Source organism: Talaromyces stipitatus, genomic scaffold, assembly GCF_000003125.1.
Source record: "Talaromyces stipitatus ATCC 10500 scf_1105507295515 genomic scaffold, whole genome shotgun sequence".
Classification (NCBI taxonomy): Eukaryota; Fungi; Ascomycota; class Eurotiomycetes; order Eurotiales; family Trichocomaceae; genus Talaromyces; species Talaromyces stipitatus.
This window is the reverse complement of record NW_002990118.1, coordinates 1171515-1185857: the sequence shown is the minus strand read 5'-3', so window position 1 is coordinate 1185857 and position 14343 is coordinate 1171515. Positions and strand designations below refer to the sequence as shown.

At 44.8% G+C, this 14343-nt stretch overlaps 5 protein-coding genes across 5 annotated transcripts; 2 read left to right on the top strand and 3 right to left on the bottom strand.

Moving 5' to 3' along the window:
- Positions 1-586: 586 nt before the first annotated feature.
- Positions 587-1605, top strand: TSTA_044590 (NmrA-like family protein; the record flags this gene model as incomplete). The annotated part of the gene is made up of 2 exons (XM_002484901.1): positions 587-904; positions 975-1605. The coding sequence occupies 2 exons, from the start codon at positions 587-589 to the stop codon at positions 1335-1337; spliced, it is 681 nt and encodes a 226-aa protein (XP_002484946.1). The 3' UTR covers positions 1338-1605.
- A 1831-nt stretch (positions 1606-3436) lies between these two features.
- TSTA_044580 (NmrA-like family protein) lies at positions 3437-4482 on the bottom strand (the record flags this gene model as incomplete). Its single annotated transcript, XM_002484900.1, has 3 exons — positions 4428-4482; positions 3960-4373; positions 3437-3895 (listed from the first exon to the last, which is right to left on the bottom strand). Exons 1-3 carry the CDS (start codon positions 4458-4460, stop codon positions 3437-3439), a joined length of 906 nt encoding a protein of 301 aa, XP_002484945.1. The 5' UTR covers positions 4461-4482.
- A 500-nt stretch (positions 4483-4982) lies between these two features.
- Positions 4983-6537, top strand: TSTA_044570 (uncharacterized protein; the record flags this gene model as incomplete). Its single annotated transcript, XM_002484899.1, has 2 exons — positions 4983-5607; positions 5846-6537. The coding sequence occupies 2 exons, from the start codon at positions 4983-4985 to the stop codon at positions 6535-6537; spliced, it is 1317 nt and encodes a 438-aa protein (XP_002484944.1).
- A 650-nt stretch (positions 6538-7187) lies between these two features.
- TSTA_044560 (monocarboxylate permease, putative) lies at positions 7188-8833 on the bottom strand (the record flags this gene model as incomplete). Its single annotated transcript, XM_002484898.1, has 4 exons — positions 7188-7617; positions 7686-8275; positions 8362-8468; positions 8527-8833. 4 exons carry the CDS (start codon positions 8831-8833, stop codon positions 7188-7190), a joined length of 1434 nt encoding a protein of 477 aa, XP_002484943.1.
- Positions 8834-10786: 1953 nt separating this feature from the next.
- TSTA_044550 (NRPS-like enzyme, putative) lies at positions 10787-14098 on the bottom strand (the record flags this gene model as incomplete). Its single annotated transcript, XM_002484897.1, has 4 exons — positions 10787-11905; positions 11990-13025; positions 13086-13831; positions 13901-14098. The coding sequence occupies 4 exons, from the start codon at positions 14096-14098 to the stop codon at positions 10787-10789; spliced, it is 3099 nt and encodes a 1032-aa protein (XP_002484942.1).
- Between the last annotated feature and the right edge of the window lie 245 nt (positions 14099-14343).

Genomic DNA, 14343 nt, shown 5'->3' with positions numbered 1-14343 from the left:
TATTGCGAATACAATGACTGGTATCAAGCGAAATGTCGTGGTGATCGGTGCACTGGCTCTCAGGCAAGTCTTTCCACATGCCGCAGGGAACGCAGCTGGCTTACATTGGTGACTACAGTGTGGATCCGTGGCTGCAGAATTCCTGAAATATCCTGATCTCTATCATATCCGGGCAATCACCTGCGATCCTTCCAAATCAGCGGCGCAGAAACTCGCTTCCCGTAGCGTTGAACTCCAGCTGCCGACTTGGAGGGTGGAAGAGAAGTCATTACTGCGGCCTTCGTGTCGGATTAGTCGGTTTATTCCAGGCCAATCCTGAAGAGTGTTTTACTAGGATGAAAAGAAAAGAAGTGACTAGCAAGATTGTGTCTATTCCGTTCTCTCCTCTCTGTTCATCAAGTTTCAAAGCTGAGTTTTTATAAACATCTTTGGCGGGGTGATTTGTGAGCTATCATGAGGGGTAAACATTGGGCTGAAATCTAGGTGCCCAGATATATGCCCTAAGGTGCCTTTTTTTTAGACCTGTAAGATCGAACGTCGGATCTCTCTGCCTCGTTTGTAATCTGGATTATCTGACACTTCGCTGATGCAGATATTACCTATGCACTGGCCCGACTTTTGGCAGAAGCAGTCCGCCGCAGTCGAAGTTCAGCAGGGCAAGGCTATTGCAGATGCTGCTGCGTCAACAACTACCCTCCAACACTTTATATGGAGCGCTTTGCCGGACCCCGTTGCGGTGTCGGGAGGCCAGTTCCTCAATGTACATCACTGGAAGGGCAAGAGCTTGATTACCGAGTATATCCATACCAAGAAACCCGACTTGTGGGCGAAGACGACTACCATCCTTTTCCCCAATTACTTTGAGAACACTTTGACCAACCCCCACCGGCATCTGTCCATCAAGGTGAGCCATACCTCCAGTCGGAAATAGACTGACATGGATTTGTTGGGTGCTCACGTACGACACGATTAAGGACTCCAAGGGCACCTACACCCTCAAGTTCCCTCACAGCCCGCAGACGGTGATGCCCCATGTGGCTATAGGTGATACGGGCAAGCTAGTCCATCTGGTCCTCGAAGCTGGCCCAACCTACTTCACAAAGACTATCGCTTTCTGGGCTCAGGCGCCCTCTGAAGCCGACAAGCTAGCAGAAATAGGCAGTTGTATGATTGCCCCTCCGGACAAAGCCTGCAACAAAGCCTCAAAGATGAAACTATTCCCACATTGTGAAACTCATAGAATAAAGCTCCCCAGGGATATCCTTAGTGTTGTGAAACCTCGCCGTCTTTACCCCCTCCTTCGCCTGGGTGCAATAGCTGCCCAAAGCAGTCTCTGACGATAGAACCGTGACAGCACAGCACAATACTTGAACTACAAACAGCAATGAAGGGTTTGACTGAAGCGAGTACAAATAAGTGTGAAAAAAGCAAGAAAAAAAAACATACAACAGCTGGGATTCGCTGGTGGTCACCCACCCAACTACTAACCAGCCGGCGTGTGGCTTAAGTACGGCTGAGCGGACGGGAAGCCCTGTTTTCCACACCCTATGGTCGTATGTTACAGAATATTTTGGATATTCAATAGATATATCACTATGGAATAAACTTAAAAATCTAAAATATATGACGGGTTGTCCTTGATAGACCCCCTGTAACAAGTGCTCAAGCCTAACAAATCCTATTGACAGGGTAGCGGTTTTGACGGAGAAAAATAAGCATGAGGAATCTATGTAGCTAGGGGATATGGTCCGTATCTATAGCCAGCCATGTCCCTACATGTCATATATTATACAATCTCAACAACAAGAATAAGCTGATTGATGTCCCCGCGTTTTGATTCACCCGACAACAAAGGATTTCCCGTTAACAAAGGGTTTCTTAATCGGGATAGCCTGCGGAAGCTGTCGGATTGGTAGGTTTATTCCAGGCCAATCCTGAATAGTGGTTTACTAAGATGAGAAAAGAAGAAGTAACTAGCAAGATTGTATATATTGTGTTGTCTCTGTCTCTTCCCCAGTACATCGGGTTCAAAAGCCGACTTTTAAACAATTTTGGCGGGGTGATTTGTGAGCTATCATGAGGGGTAAACATTGAGGGTTATATTGAACCCTGATAAGAAGATGGCTTCTTGTTTGCTGAATTGTAGGTAGCCAAATACATAGCCTGAGGTGACCGATTGATTTTCGAGATCGAATAGCCTATCTTCTGCCTCGTCAGATATTCGGGTTATCTGACAGAAGCTAGGGTTAGGCCGTCACACCCCCTACTATAAGTACTTCCGCCTTTTTTTGCAAACATCTGACTAAACTGTGGTGTTCTAGTTATGCGATAAGACCAAGTAGAATAGCATAACTATCTTATCAACTGGAGCACTATATATCATTTATCTAGGTATACTTAATCGAAACTTCTTTTGTCTCTTGAGCGTAGCGAGAGCAAACAACCCGTATGAACCCGATAAGAGACTAGATATATATCCCTCAACCTTCAGGTTTATAGTCAGGAGCCGATGACTGATGGACCAAGTGGAGACTGTAATGCTATAGTTTGCCTAATGCAAATCTCGGTCTTTAAAACATGGAGGGACTTGTCCACGCTACACGTAAATTGTTCTGTTGTTATACTCGGATAGACCAATAGTGCAAGTATCCCACAATACGCAATATGCCCCTATAGATTATTGAGCAAGCTATCAAAATTTAACTATATACTAAGATAAGAACGGATAATAATCTCAAGTCCTAGCCTAAGCATAGAAAACAGCCTAATCGTAGATCTTCTGGAGTATGCGATCAAGCCAGTTGTGACTGCGTAACTGTAGTTAGTTTGCATGTTTTGATTTGCTTTTCGTTTTTTTCTCTTTTGTCTGTAGCGTTTCATGGATTTTGGAGAGGTTGGTGCTACAACGGGTCTTATACCAAATCTCTGCAACTTAGGGAGAAGACTCAATTGAGAAGAAAGTCAATAGCTGTATCAGGCACACAACGATACGCTAAGCTGGAGGTGACACGAACAGTACAAAGTATACTGCAAGCAGAAGCAGATGGAAAATTTTAGGGATTAATATCGCAATAAATAAGTTATCCGACGTTCGGCTAATAAACATAATGAAATGATTACACGTCAGCCTCAAAAACTGGTTTCACCTGGGCACTGTACGCAAAATTACTAGAACATCCTGGGGAGCTGCAAGCAAAGAAGGCAACCACACAATCCCGAAAATGTAATCCTACGTTGAATCTTATGTCTTTCATAAGTCAAGGCTTCTTCGCATCCAAGGAGGAAGCTTGGCTAATGATATAAGAGCAGATGCCTACTTGGGCCTCGGGGATATCGATGTATCAATGATGTGCTGTGAATTCCTTAATATTTATCTTACTAATTCGTGTCACCGGTTTACGTACATGACAATTAAATCATAACCATTTCCTTATTTTTAGGATGAGCCTTTGACAACCCGCGCAACAGTTTCGTCAACACTTTCAAGCTTCAATCCCAACAAATCATTCGCCAACTCCTCCTCCTTCGCATAGTTTGCGCGAATGCCAGGTGTACTGCCAAAGCTTGTGGCTCGTACAAGTATTAAAGCACCGCTAAAGTCCCCTTTACTAAGCTTTTCACCTGCTTCGCTGAGTTCCTTCTCAGTCGTAGTATTGGTTACAGCGAATTTGGAACCAGTGGCCTTCTCTAGGGCTGCAAGGATCTCCTTCTGCGAAGTCTCAGCCGAGGCAACGTAGAGGTTCTTATTAGCTGTTTTTTCTGGGTGCTCGAGCACAGATACCACAGCACGTCCGAGTTGGTCTGCATTGGTCAAGGTGAAGACCTTGCTACCATCGTCCCAGATTGTGGCTGTATGTGCAGAGACGTCAAATCCGAGAAAGCCGTTTCCTAGACCCTATTTTTATTTAATGAGTCTCTTTTTTCTTTTCTTTTATTTATGAAATTTGAAGTGTACTTACCCAATCGAACAGCAAAGCAGTGTAAATCGCAGTCCATGAGAAACCGGAACTCTCCTTCGTCTTCAAATACTCTAGGGTCTCCTTCTTCTGATTGAAAAGTGGGAGGAGTTGTAGCACAGCAGGACTAAGAGTATTCGCAGAATATTCGGATGGCAAGAATCTCTTCACACCGGCAGAGATAGCAGCATCAATGAACTTCTTCTGCTCTGCAAAGCCAGTCGGGCCCACAACAGAAATGACTGCATCCTGACCTTTCAACGCAGACACAAGGTCAGAGTCCGAAAAATCAGACTTGCGAACGCTCACGCCAGTTGGGAAAGTAGTTTCGCTAGATGCGCGGGATAGGACGGTGACATTGAATTGCGGAGCCTTAATGAGGGCGTCGAGAATAATCTTGCCAATGCTTCCGCTAGCCTAGATTACCGTTATTCTTGAAGTGAACTTATGGAAATTGTTGGTAATTCATACCCCAATGATTGCAATATTCTTTAGAGAGGCCATGGTGAGTAGATTAAAGGAGTATCAATAACAAGTCTATCTTTCGTATCTTAGATTCAAACAATGTTGCTGGTGCTTGAGAGACAATTGACGAGGTGATACATCTATGAGGCTTTATATTTAATGAGAGCTCTGATCGACACAGTTGGTTGTATGGTTTGAGGTTGCGACAGCTCCATCCTCTATCACAACACTCGAGCATTCTTTGATATCTAGTCCGAATTTGTAATGGAATGCTGAGCTCCGGTTGGCTGGAGCGGCCAGCGCCGAACCAATTATTTTTGTGGCTGACAAATAGCGGGGTTTCTAAGCTAACTTCATGATGAACCTCATCAGTTTCTCATATTCCTCATCCTACGTGCTTTGCTTACATATACAACAGCTTCTCTGTCATTATTGTTAATCGATATTTGAATATTATTACCAAATATCATCTCCGCTCCATCCAATTAGCTGCTTCCCTCCCCCGCGCGCTTCTTTCCGCTTCTCACCTCGTTCAAAAGTACACAAAAATCTCTAGTTAGTATGGCTTCTAATCCGCGAAGAATAATGCCTGGAGCACCATGCTTGGAATGTCGACGGCGAAAGATTGGATGCAACCGCTCTCGTCCTTGCTCATACTGTGTCAAAACCAAAATCCAATGCATCTACCCAGCACCAACTGTAGCTCCAAGCACAGACGGCACAGACAAGACCGAGTACGTGCAACGGAGAGTTGACGGTGTTGAAGAACGGTTAAGCGTTCTTGAGCGACATATGAACGAGATCAAACAGCTCGTGATGGACAGGAATTCCCCTTCACGCGGTCTACAGGATGCAAACAGGCCAGTGTCTGAAGCTGTAGCAGTAGCCACGCATGAAACGGCATTGTCAAGTCAAGCGACACAATCAATAATTACTATTGAGCCAGCGCAAGAGAGCAATGAAATATTTTCCCCCATGACTCTCGTAGCAATGTGGCAGACATATCTGGAGAGAGTAGACCCGTTGCTCAAGCTAATCCATGTGCCTTCTACACAAAAGATAGTCATGCAGGCATGCAAAGACATAAAGATTGCAAACCCGAATACAGTTTGCTTGACATATGCAATTGCTTACGCCGCAATCGTGAGCATGTCACCAATGGAATGCATCTCGGACCTTCAACATAGTAAGTCCGTGCTGCTGACGAGGTTAGTTTGACCTGTTGACATACACAGCACACAGCTGTTGCTTATATACGTAAGGTGTCGAAACAAAATAGATGAATGTTTTTCCGATATTGACGTTCTGAATACAAGAAATATGAACGTCCTACAGGCATTAGTATTATACTTGGTATGTGGAAAATCAACCTCTAGTCAGAACATGTTTCTAACTGTGGCACGTCTAGATATGTGGTCGCCTAGATCCTCAGGGGCCTAACGTCCACGGCCTTATTGGCATGGCAATCGGAATAGCCATTAAGATGCACCTAAATCGCGACGGCGATAAGTCAGATATTTCAACTTTTGAAGCTGAAATGCGTAGACGGCTCTGGTGGCATATTCTTACCTTGGACGTTCTGGCTGCTCAAGATAAGAGCACGGACCCATGTGTTTTGGGAAGCTCGTTCAACACAAGGACGCCATCCAATGTTAGCGACAGCCAGCTCGACCCAGATATGAGCAGGCCACCAGCAGACAGACCTGAAAACACTGAAATGACGTTCACTTTGTGCAATTTTACTGTCACTTTCTACTCGCGACAATTGATGTTTTCAAGTGACTTTTGTCACGAAAACCCATATCCAATACTGTCGGTTCAAGAAAAGTGCGACGCAATTCGCATACTGGAAAAGCAGATTGAGGTTCAGTATCTGCAGTATTTTGATGAATCAGTACCATTGCAGAGAATTACGATGCTGGCTACGAGACTTAATTTGCTGAAGATGAAACTTTCCGTGAATGGTCAATCTTCCAAAGAATCAGGTTCCAGATACGACCAGCAATTCATCCAAGATTGTGCACTTTATACGGACTATGTCTCTTCTATGAAGAATTGTCAAAAAAGCTCATATTTCATGTGGTTTTTCGACAATCTGCTGAATTGGTCCGTGTGATTCTATCAAAAGAATAACCTCTGTATTCTTGTATTTAGATAATTGGAACAACAACTTCTCTTGGATGAGAAGGAAAAGATATCATGCATAATCGAATCACCTCTACAGCTGCTTATGCGTATTCTCAGTTATTGCGAATTCCAATATCTGATGTTCCCTTTTTACCAGACAAAGCACAGCGGAGGATGACATCTGCAAGAGCTCTCGTAGAAAGCTTTACGTCATTATTTTGTCGACTATCCGAATAATATTACTTGACCGATGTCTATCTCAAGGGTCATTGTAATCAGTCTAGAATATTTGAAATGGCTTGATATCAACTTCTTGCTTGCCAAGTTTGAGGACTGACTTGCGAATGTTGAGCAGCAGATGACATGAATGTTCCCCTCACTTACTGTCATACTACCCTGCTTACTACCAACAACGTGTACAAATATGCGAACTCTCAGATAAACATTTTCGGCGCAGTACTGCATAGCTTTATTACCCTGAAACAACTATCAAAGCATCTATCTATAACACCAGTGTATGCAGCATAAGAACCTATCCAAGATCGGTTCTGTCAAAGGCTCAACCTCCTAGCAGACGAGAAATTCCAAGACAGGAAAAAAGAGACGGTCGCAAATGGAACAAGATAAAACGAAATGAAATCAAAATCTAGCTCTCAGAACCGGACCAGTCTTGTAAATTCGCACCACCAAGATGAAACTACTGCCTACTAAAAGCGTAGCACCGCTGAAAACTTGCATGCCGGTATATGAACCATCCTCGCGTTGGAGGATTGCACCAGCAATCGGACTTGCTGTTAGTCCACTGAAGGCCCCAATAAAGAACAGAAGACCAGTTCTGTACCCGATCTCTCTAATCGGAGATATACGCACCACCAACGCTGCTGCCAGGGCAATATAAGCACCTGAGGTCATTCCGAAGAGAATGGTAAACGCCATAACAGCAGCGGTATTGGCTGCCGGGATCCAGAGAGCTAGGCAGAAGATACCGGCGAGGTAGCAGGCGATCATTAAGACATTATACGTACCGACTCTGTCAGAGAGGACACCAGCTAATAAACGGCCAAATAGACTATGGAGTATACTCATTAGTCAACCACTATTAAAGGTGAAAGGCTGGATAATTTTTGTCCGACTCACCTTGCAGCGTTTAGTATAGGAGCTAGATATTGGGCTAAGTTGCTACTCATCCCGACCTTGGTAGCTTGGACGACAAGGTAATTAATTGGTACGAACACACCAAATGTCAGAAAGAAAAATCCTAAGACAACAAGGATCATAGTAATTTCTTTGAGTGGCTGTAAAAGTGTTTTCTTGCTCATCTTGTGTGTTTGTGATGATGGTGGAAGGCGTGTCTTCACTGTCAGATTGACAATGACAAGGAGGAAGAGGATCAAAAAGGCAGAAATACGCATCGACCAAGCATAACCGACTACCTTTATCAGTCGACTGACCATTATTGGGAAAATGACTCCGCCGAGGCTAGTTCCGCTTGAAATAATGCCGTATGCTATGCCCCTTTTTCGTTGAAACCAGCTTGGGATGCAGCTCATACATGGCTGGAAGATAGCGCATATCCCCAGTGCACTGCAGACTCCCTGCGATAGGAGCAACTGATAGTAACTGGTGGAGAGGGAGGCCATCATAAGGCCGAAGACATGTAGGAATGAGCCACCGAGAATGACAAACCGTGGACCAAACCTGTCATAAAGTTGACCGATAATTGGACTCTATATGAATATTCTGTTGTTAGTCTATGACAAGGACAAGCTGATATCAAATTCTGAAAGCGGCAAAGTATATTGTCTATACATACCATCACAAACGTAAAAAAGATTTCAAAGGAGGGGATCCAAGAGATTGCACTCGCAGAGTACTGATGGAGAAGCGTTGTCTCATAGTAACTCTGGAATATGCCGATACCTGTACAATAAGCTTAATCCATAGACAATTGATAATGGTGGAATTGGTATCGACTTACTATTGAGCCATCCTAAACTACAAAACAGTCCACACCAAGCGCCTAGGACTACTAGCCATGCTGGAAGCCCGCCATCGGGGACGCTATCGATCTTTTCATTAGTACTCAGGACCTCTGGAAGGTCTGTTGTAGAGTGCGTAGTAGATGAAGATGCTTGAACATCCTGAATGCTATTGATTTTTTCGTCTGAAACAGGAGCCTCTGGAAGGTGTAGCGTAGAAGCCGAGGTACCTGAAGACAGGATACCTCCATTTCCAGGGGTACCATCCCCTTCGGGATGAAGGTTTTCTGAAGATACCCACTTCATTGTGATCGGGCTTTCTTCTTTTGATATCAGAACGCCCTTTCGTGAAATAGGGACGGCGCACAATAATAAGTATCCTTTTAACCAACGAGAGCACACTAAACTGACACTCCAGCAGTAAGTCACCCGTATCGCAGAGCAGAAGAACCCATATGTGGGCCATCTCGTTTCACATTTCCTAATTGGGATTCGCCATCTACTGGGTCAATCAGCCTGAATCTAATCCCGGATTCAGCCATGTGTAGGTCTAGGCTATCACAAGAAACGTTACTTGCTACTTTGAGACTAGTACTCAGAACGCCAACCGCAAAATACCAGGGCGTTTAGATGCTAATGCACCAAGGGCTCTGATCTGCACACTAGTCTCGAGAAAAGCGGAAGGAGGCGTTTCCAAACCCTATTTCTTCGCATCAACCCGCCGATGTATCAACTCGGATATTATCATTTACGCACTCAATGGAACAGCAGTGCAGTCCAGGCTGCAATCTATGTCAGGGCTCTACCGATTCTTTTCTTCAAACAATCTAGTAATTTATTGTTCTCTCCAGCAACTCTAAGATAGCGGGCTTAGTACATCAAATAAAACATAGATAGAATAAATCCCTTTACGCCAGTCAAACAGTAGTGTCAAAAATCTTGTTTTGCTCGTTGAGCCACTTAAGTATATATAATGAAATTGATTGCAATCGAATTCTCGAAGGAAGACACCGGATCCGCCTGAGTAGTCAGATATACGAACAGTAGATCCTATTAGGAAGGTAGCGATGATGATCGTGCGCGACAAAATGGTAGCTTTGATAATGAATGCGTCCAGAATGACCATGTCAACGCTACCGTGAGCCTAGAATATTCGAAGGATTACTATTTCCAATGTCGAAATATACGCGCCAAATAACGACATTCTATCTCTGGTGGAGATGGATGTCATCTTCCTCCCCTTATCTGAAGGAATATAGGCATGGAAGATTGCTAAAATGGCCCAAAACGTACTAAGATACTCCCGTATTAGCATACTTAAGCAAGCTTACAAATGAAGTGCAAAAGGTTGCGCTTCTATTGGCCACAGCGGTGATCTCGGAGGGCGGGCCGCGCACCTTAATTGGGGATCACCAATGACTAAGCTAATATATGCGCCTCGTATCCTGAATTTTTAAGTCATTGCTCGTATTCTTAATTTTTTAGGTATATATAACAAGCGGTCCGAGCCTTTGGCCCCCAATTCTCAAAATCCTATTCTGCAGGGTCATAATTGCTAATAGGGCCGCCACCACTGAGCGAATATGTGACAATTGCGCCTTATCATCTCATTGCAACATCGGACGTCGTCAATATTTTACGATTGACATAAAATACACGTCTATGTACCTTACATACATGTATGGTATGTAATTTATATCATGGTATTCCGTATTTTATGTATTTTAAGCCAAGGGGATAGCGCAGCGGTAGCGGCCCCACTTAATTTGGCCAGGGTCTGATCCCTTCTGGGCCTTATCTCGACAACTGTCGGACTTTATCGGGGTTTGAAGAATCTAGATGATACTCTATTTTTTCAATTGAATGCTTGGTTGTCTCTGACCAAGTTGTCCCGTTCTTACGAGGAAATTGTACTGGCTGGAGAAATCCCTCGGTTTAACACGTGTTTCATTGGTAGGCCAGCTAGGCCATACATATTAGTGACAATCACCAACAGTATCTAACAATAACAGACACTTCCCGCGGGCCTCGTATTCAAGGCTGATGTTCTCGCTATCAAACAACATTATAGCTATGTTATATTACGAGAGTGCATAAGGTCCATGAATATATTGAATATGAAAATTAGCAGAGGAAAAAAGAATAGTAGAAAACACAGAAACATAATCTGTCAGCATAAATGGACAGTTCATCATCGTTTTTATCTAGAGAGGCATCAAAGCATAAGGGTGAGTGTCGAGTAACCTATGTTTTATGCAGTCATTGGGCTTTCGCTGCAATCTCAGGGTTTTTCCAAGATTCGATAATCTGCCCGATAAAGTTATCATCCACAACTCGCAGCGATTCTCTCAAAGCCGGGCTGGCTGCTTCGGCGGGGGCTGTGTCAAAAGTAAGCGTACCATCCCTATGCGTTTGTCTACGCCAGAATCCAAGCAGCTTTCTGCTGGGGTTAGTGTTTGCATCCTCTATACTTGCTTCAAGCCGGTCAAGCCATTCCTGCCACGGGATGGTATCAAACTTTAGTCCAGCACGGTGCAGAGATGGCAAAAGATCATCCTTCCATGAGAAAACGCGCGGATTGACAAGGTTGTATACAAGCTCTGTAGAGTCCACTGCATGGTCAATTCCAGCGAGCTGCAGAATTGTGTCGGCTAGCGTATCAGCCTCTATCCAGTCACAGGTATCGCGACCAGTATCAAGGATCGGTAATGCTCCGGTAGAATCTTTGCTTGCGGATCGGATCATGAGTGGCATTGCTTCAGATGGATTCCAGAGTTTAGTTCCGCGACGCCGTCCTGGGATGATCTGGCCAATACGCAGCACGGTTGCATTTGCACCGTTCTTACTGGCTGATTCAACGATGTGCTCTCCAACAAGTTTTGATTGTGAGTATCCCATCGAGGAGCAGTTATCAAATGACGGGATCATTGCTGAAGCGATGGTTGCGGGGCCCGGAGTCGCTTGAGCCGTTCCTATCGAGGAGCAGAATAACAAGTGCGCATTTCGGTCTGACTCTAAACCAAAGGCCAACAAGTTGTGCAGACCAAGAAGTTGTGGTTCAAACGCAGTAAGCTGAATTGCAAAGTTCACTGCCCAAGCGCAGTGGATGATGTGGGTGACCAGCGATTTCATTGTTTTGTACATTTCTGTAGTTTTGAGACCGAAGTTTTCTTCTGTGATATCTGCATAAAGAGGTATGACTTTATCTAGAGGAATGCTAAACCCCTTAGTCTGTAAAGAACTCTCTAGACGAACTAATGGGGTCTGCTTCTCCTCGCTGTTAGGCCGCATGAAGGCATACACTTTGCTAACGCTGCTTGATGCGACCAGCGCGGCAAGAATATGAGCTCCCAAGAACCCGGTGACGCCAGTTAAGATCTAGGATATTGTCAGTAAGAGAAGGCAAGTAGGCTCTAAAATTTCTCTTCGGCCAGTGGGCAAGTTTCGGTTGCAATGACTTACAACAACATGGTCGTCGTTTAGAGACGTAGATAGCGTTCCATTCACATTTTTCTCGTATTTCGCAAAAGCACCATACTTGTCAATAAATCGTTTCATGGTATCCATTGTCATGTCCTTCTCATTTTCAAAATTGTCCCCTGTGCGAATGGCATGTAGTCTCCTGGCAAGCCGCTGGGTATTTCCGCAGTCAAACACTATCATAGATGTACATTCTGACTCGCGGCCCCCAAGGTCAAGATTCTTTATTATCACACCTCGAAGATGAATTGCCTGGAGACTGTCCATACCAGCTGTGAAGAAGTCTGTAGTAACATCCTCAATCTCATAGCCCTGAGCCCGAACATTCTCAAGAATCCAGTTTTCGAGCTCTGGTATTGTGAGTTGAAGAGACTGTACTTTGTTGGAGCTCTCAGCAGCTGCGTAGATAGAATCTATGAGGTCAGCAAACTGCTCGTAAATGAGTCCACGCTTAATGGAATTTTTGTCGGTTAAAGGGCATTCGACATCCATCGGAAGAATTGCCACCATTTCTCTGTTGATTTGAGAGAATGATTCAGCATGGCTGTTCGCATATTCAATAGTAGGCCAAACCTGGTCGAGAAATTCCTTGTCGTCCAATTGACTCGTGCCTAGCTCCCGGAAAAGTAACAACCCAGGTACCTCACGACCAATACCGAAAACGACAGCTTCTCTAACAAGTGGACTTTGTTTAATCCGGGCTTCAATGCTGAGTGGTAACACCTTCTCACCGTTGATGAGCGTGATGCGGTCATCCAACCTACCAACAAACTTCCATGCATTGGGAAGAATTGGATGGGGTACAAAAAGGTCGCTTGTCCGCCATGAATTAGGTGGATCGTCCGAATTCGACATCGTCTTGCCTTTGTGGCCATCAAGGACGACGCATTCGTACTTATCATGGTCAACCGGCTTGAACATTATGTATGGCACAACGTGTGCTGGTGGTCGAAGGTAATTCCATGCTTTGTCTTCACGGGGTCTATATGCCGAGCTCAGGATGAGACCAGTTTCGGTTCTGCTCGATTTGTAAGTAAGACCATACCGAGATTGTTAAACGTCCAAGGGTTGCACATACGATCCAAATTGCATTCCAATGTGTACACCGGCTTCTGTTAGCATGTCACCAAGCTCGTCAGGCAGCTTACTTCCTCCACTGCTCACAAATCGACAATTCTTGATAGCATCGATTCCATCAGGCTTCTCAGCTAGTAGTTTCAAAACATATGGAACTGTCCACATGATATCAGGGTTGGCTGCTTTGACGGCAGCTGTGACAGTATCATGAGTCTGCGGCACGTAACCGCTCATTGCGTAGATAGTTCTGCGCTTGTGGATTGCTTGCATATACGACATCATTCCAAGAGCATGCGAAAATGGCATACTTATAAAAGCCGTAGCGTCTTGAGCGTATACACCCGCCGCAAGCAACTTTTGGTGATTGTAATCAATGGGTTTCGGGAGACCCGTCGAACCGGAACTGTGGAGGATTAGACATCGTCGACGGTGCTCCTTTTCATAGTCAACTCCCTCGAGGAGGAATTCTGGAGTTTCGGAGTGTCTGGAATTATCGTACTCATCACGCTGCACTAGCGGGTGCAGCTCTAAATCACTAAGAGCATCAAGCTTGAAGGATGTATGCGCTGGAGCGTATAGTAGTGCACGACGGCCATTTTGTATCTTGGCTAAGAGTTCTCTGATAGCACTCGGTGGGAGACGAGGAGAGAGCTGAAAGACAGTATAGCCCAATCTGATCAGCCCGAATATATTCACAATATAGTCAAGGTCCGTAGGCGAGCATATGCCAATGACGACTTCCTCTTTCTACGATATTCGATATCTGTCAGTTTGCGTATGCAAGTGAAGCATAATGGGAAAAAGTCCTTATCATACCACTGGCTGGAACCCTTTTTCTATAAGACATTTCGCCGTACCATCTACAAAGCGATTCAAAGTCGCGCCAGTTATCGGCTCGTAATCCGTGTAGCCCTGTCTCGTCTTTGGAAATGCAATGAGGGGCGTCTGGTCTTCATCGATAGCACGCTGTCGTAGCAATTGATCCAATGTCCAAAGCTTGCTTGTCTCAGACATTTTGCTCTAGAGAATTTCTACACAAGTCGAACTCCTTACGGCAAGTTTGGTTGATTGAAATTAGAAGTTGAACATCGGACGGGCCTGATTGTATCCGGGAGCAAAACGTTGAGCAGGATGCTGGCATCTGCGATTAGTAATTACGTCGACACCCTGTCCGCTTCTCCATGTCGGAGACCCTAAGCAGAGGTCGAGACATTCTATCTTGCGCAGGATCTAAATGAATTTCACCGGCAGTGTCCACG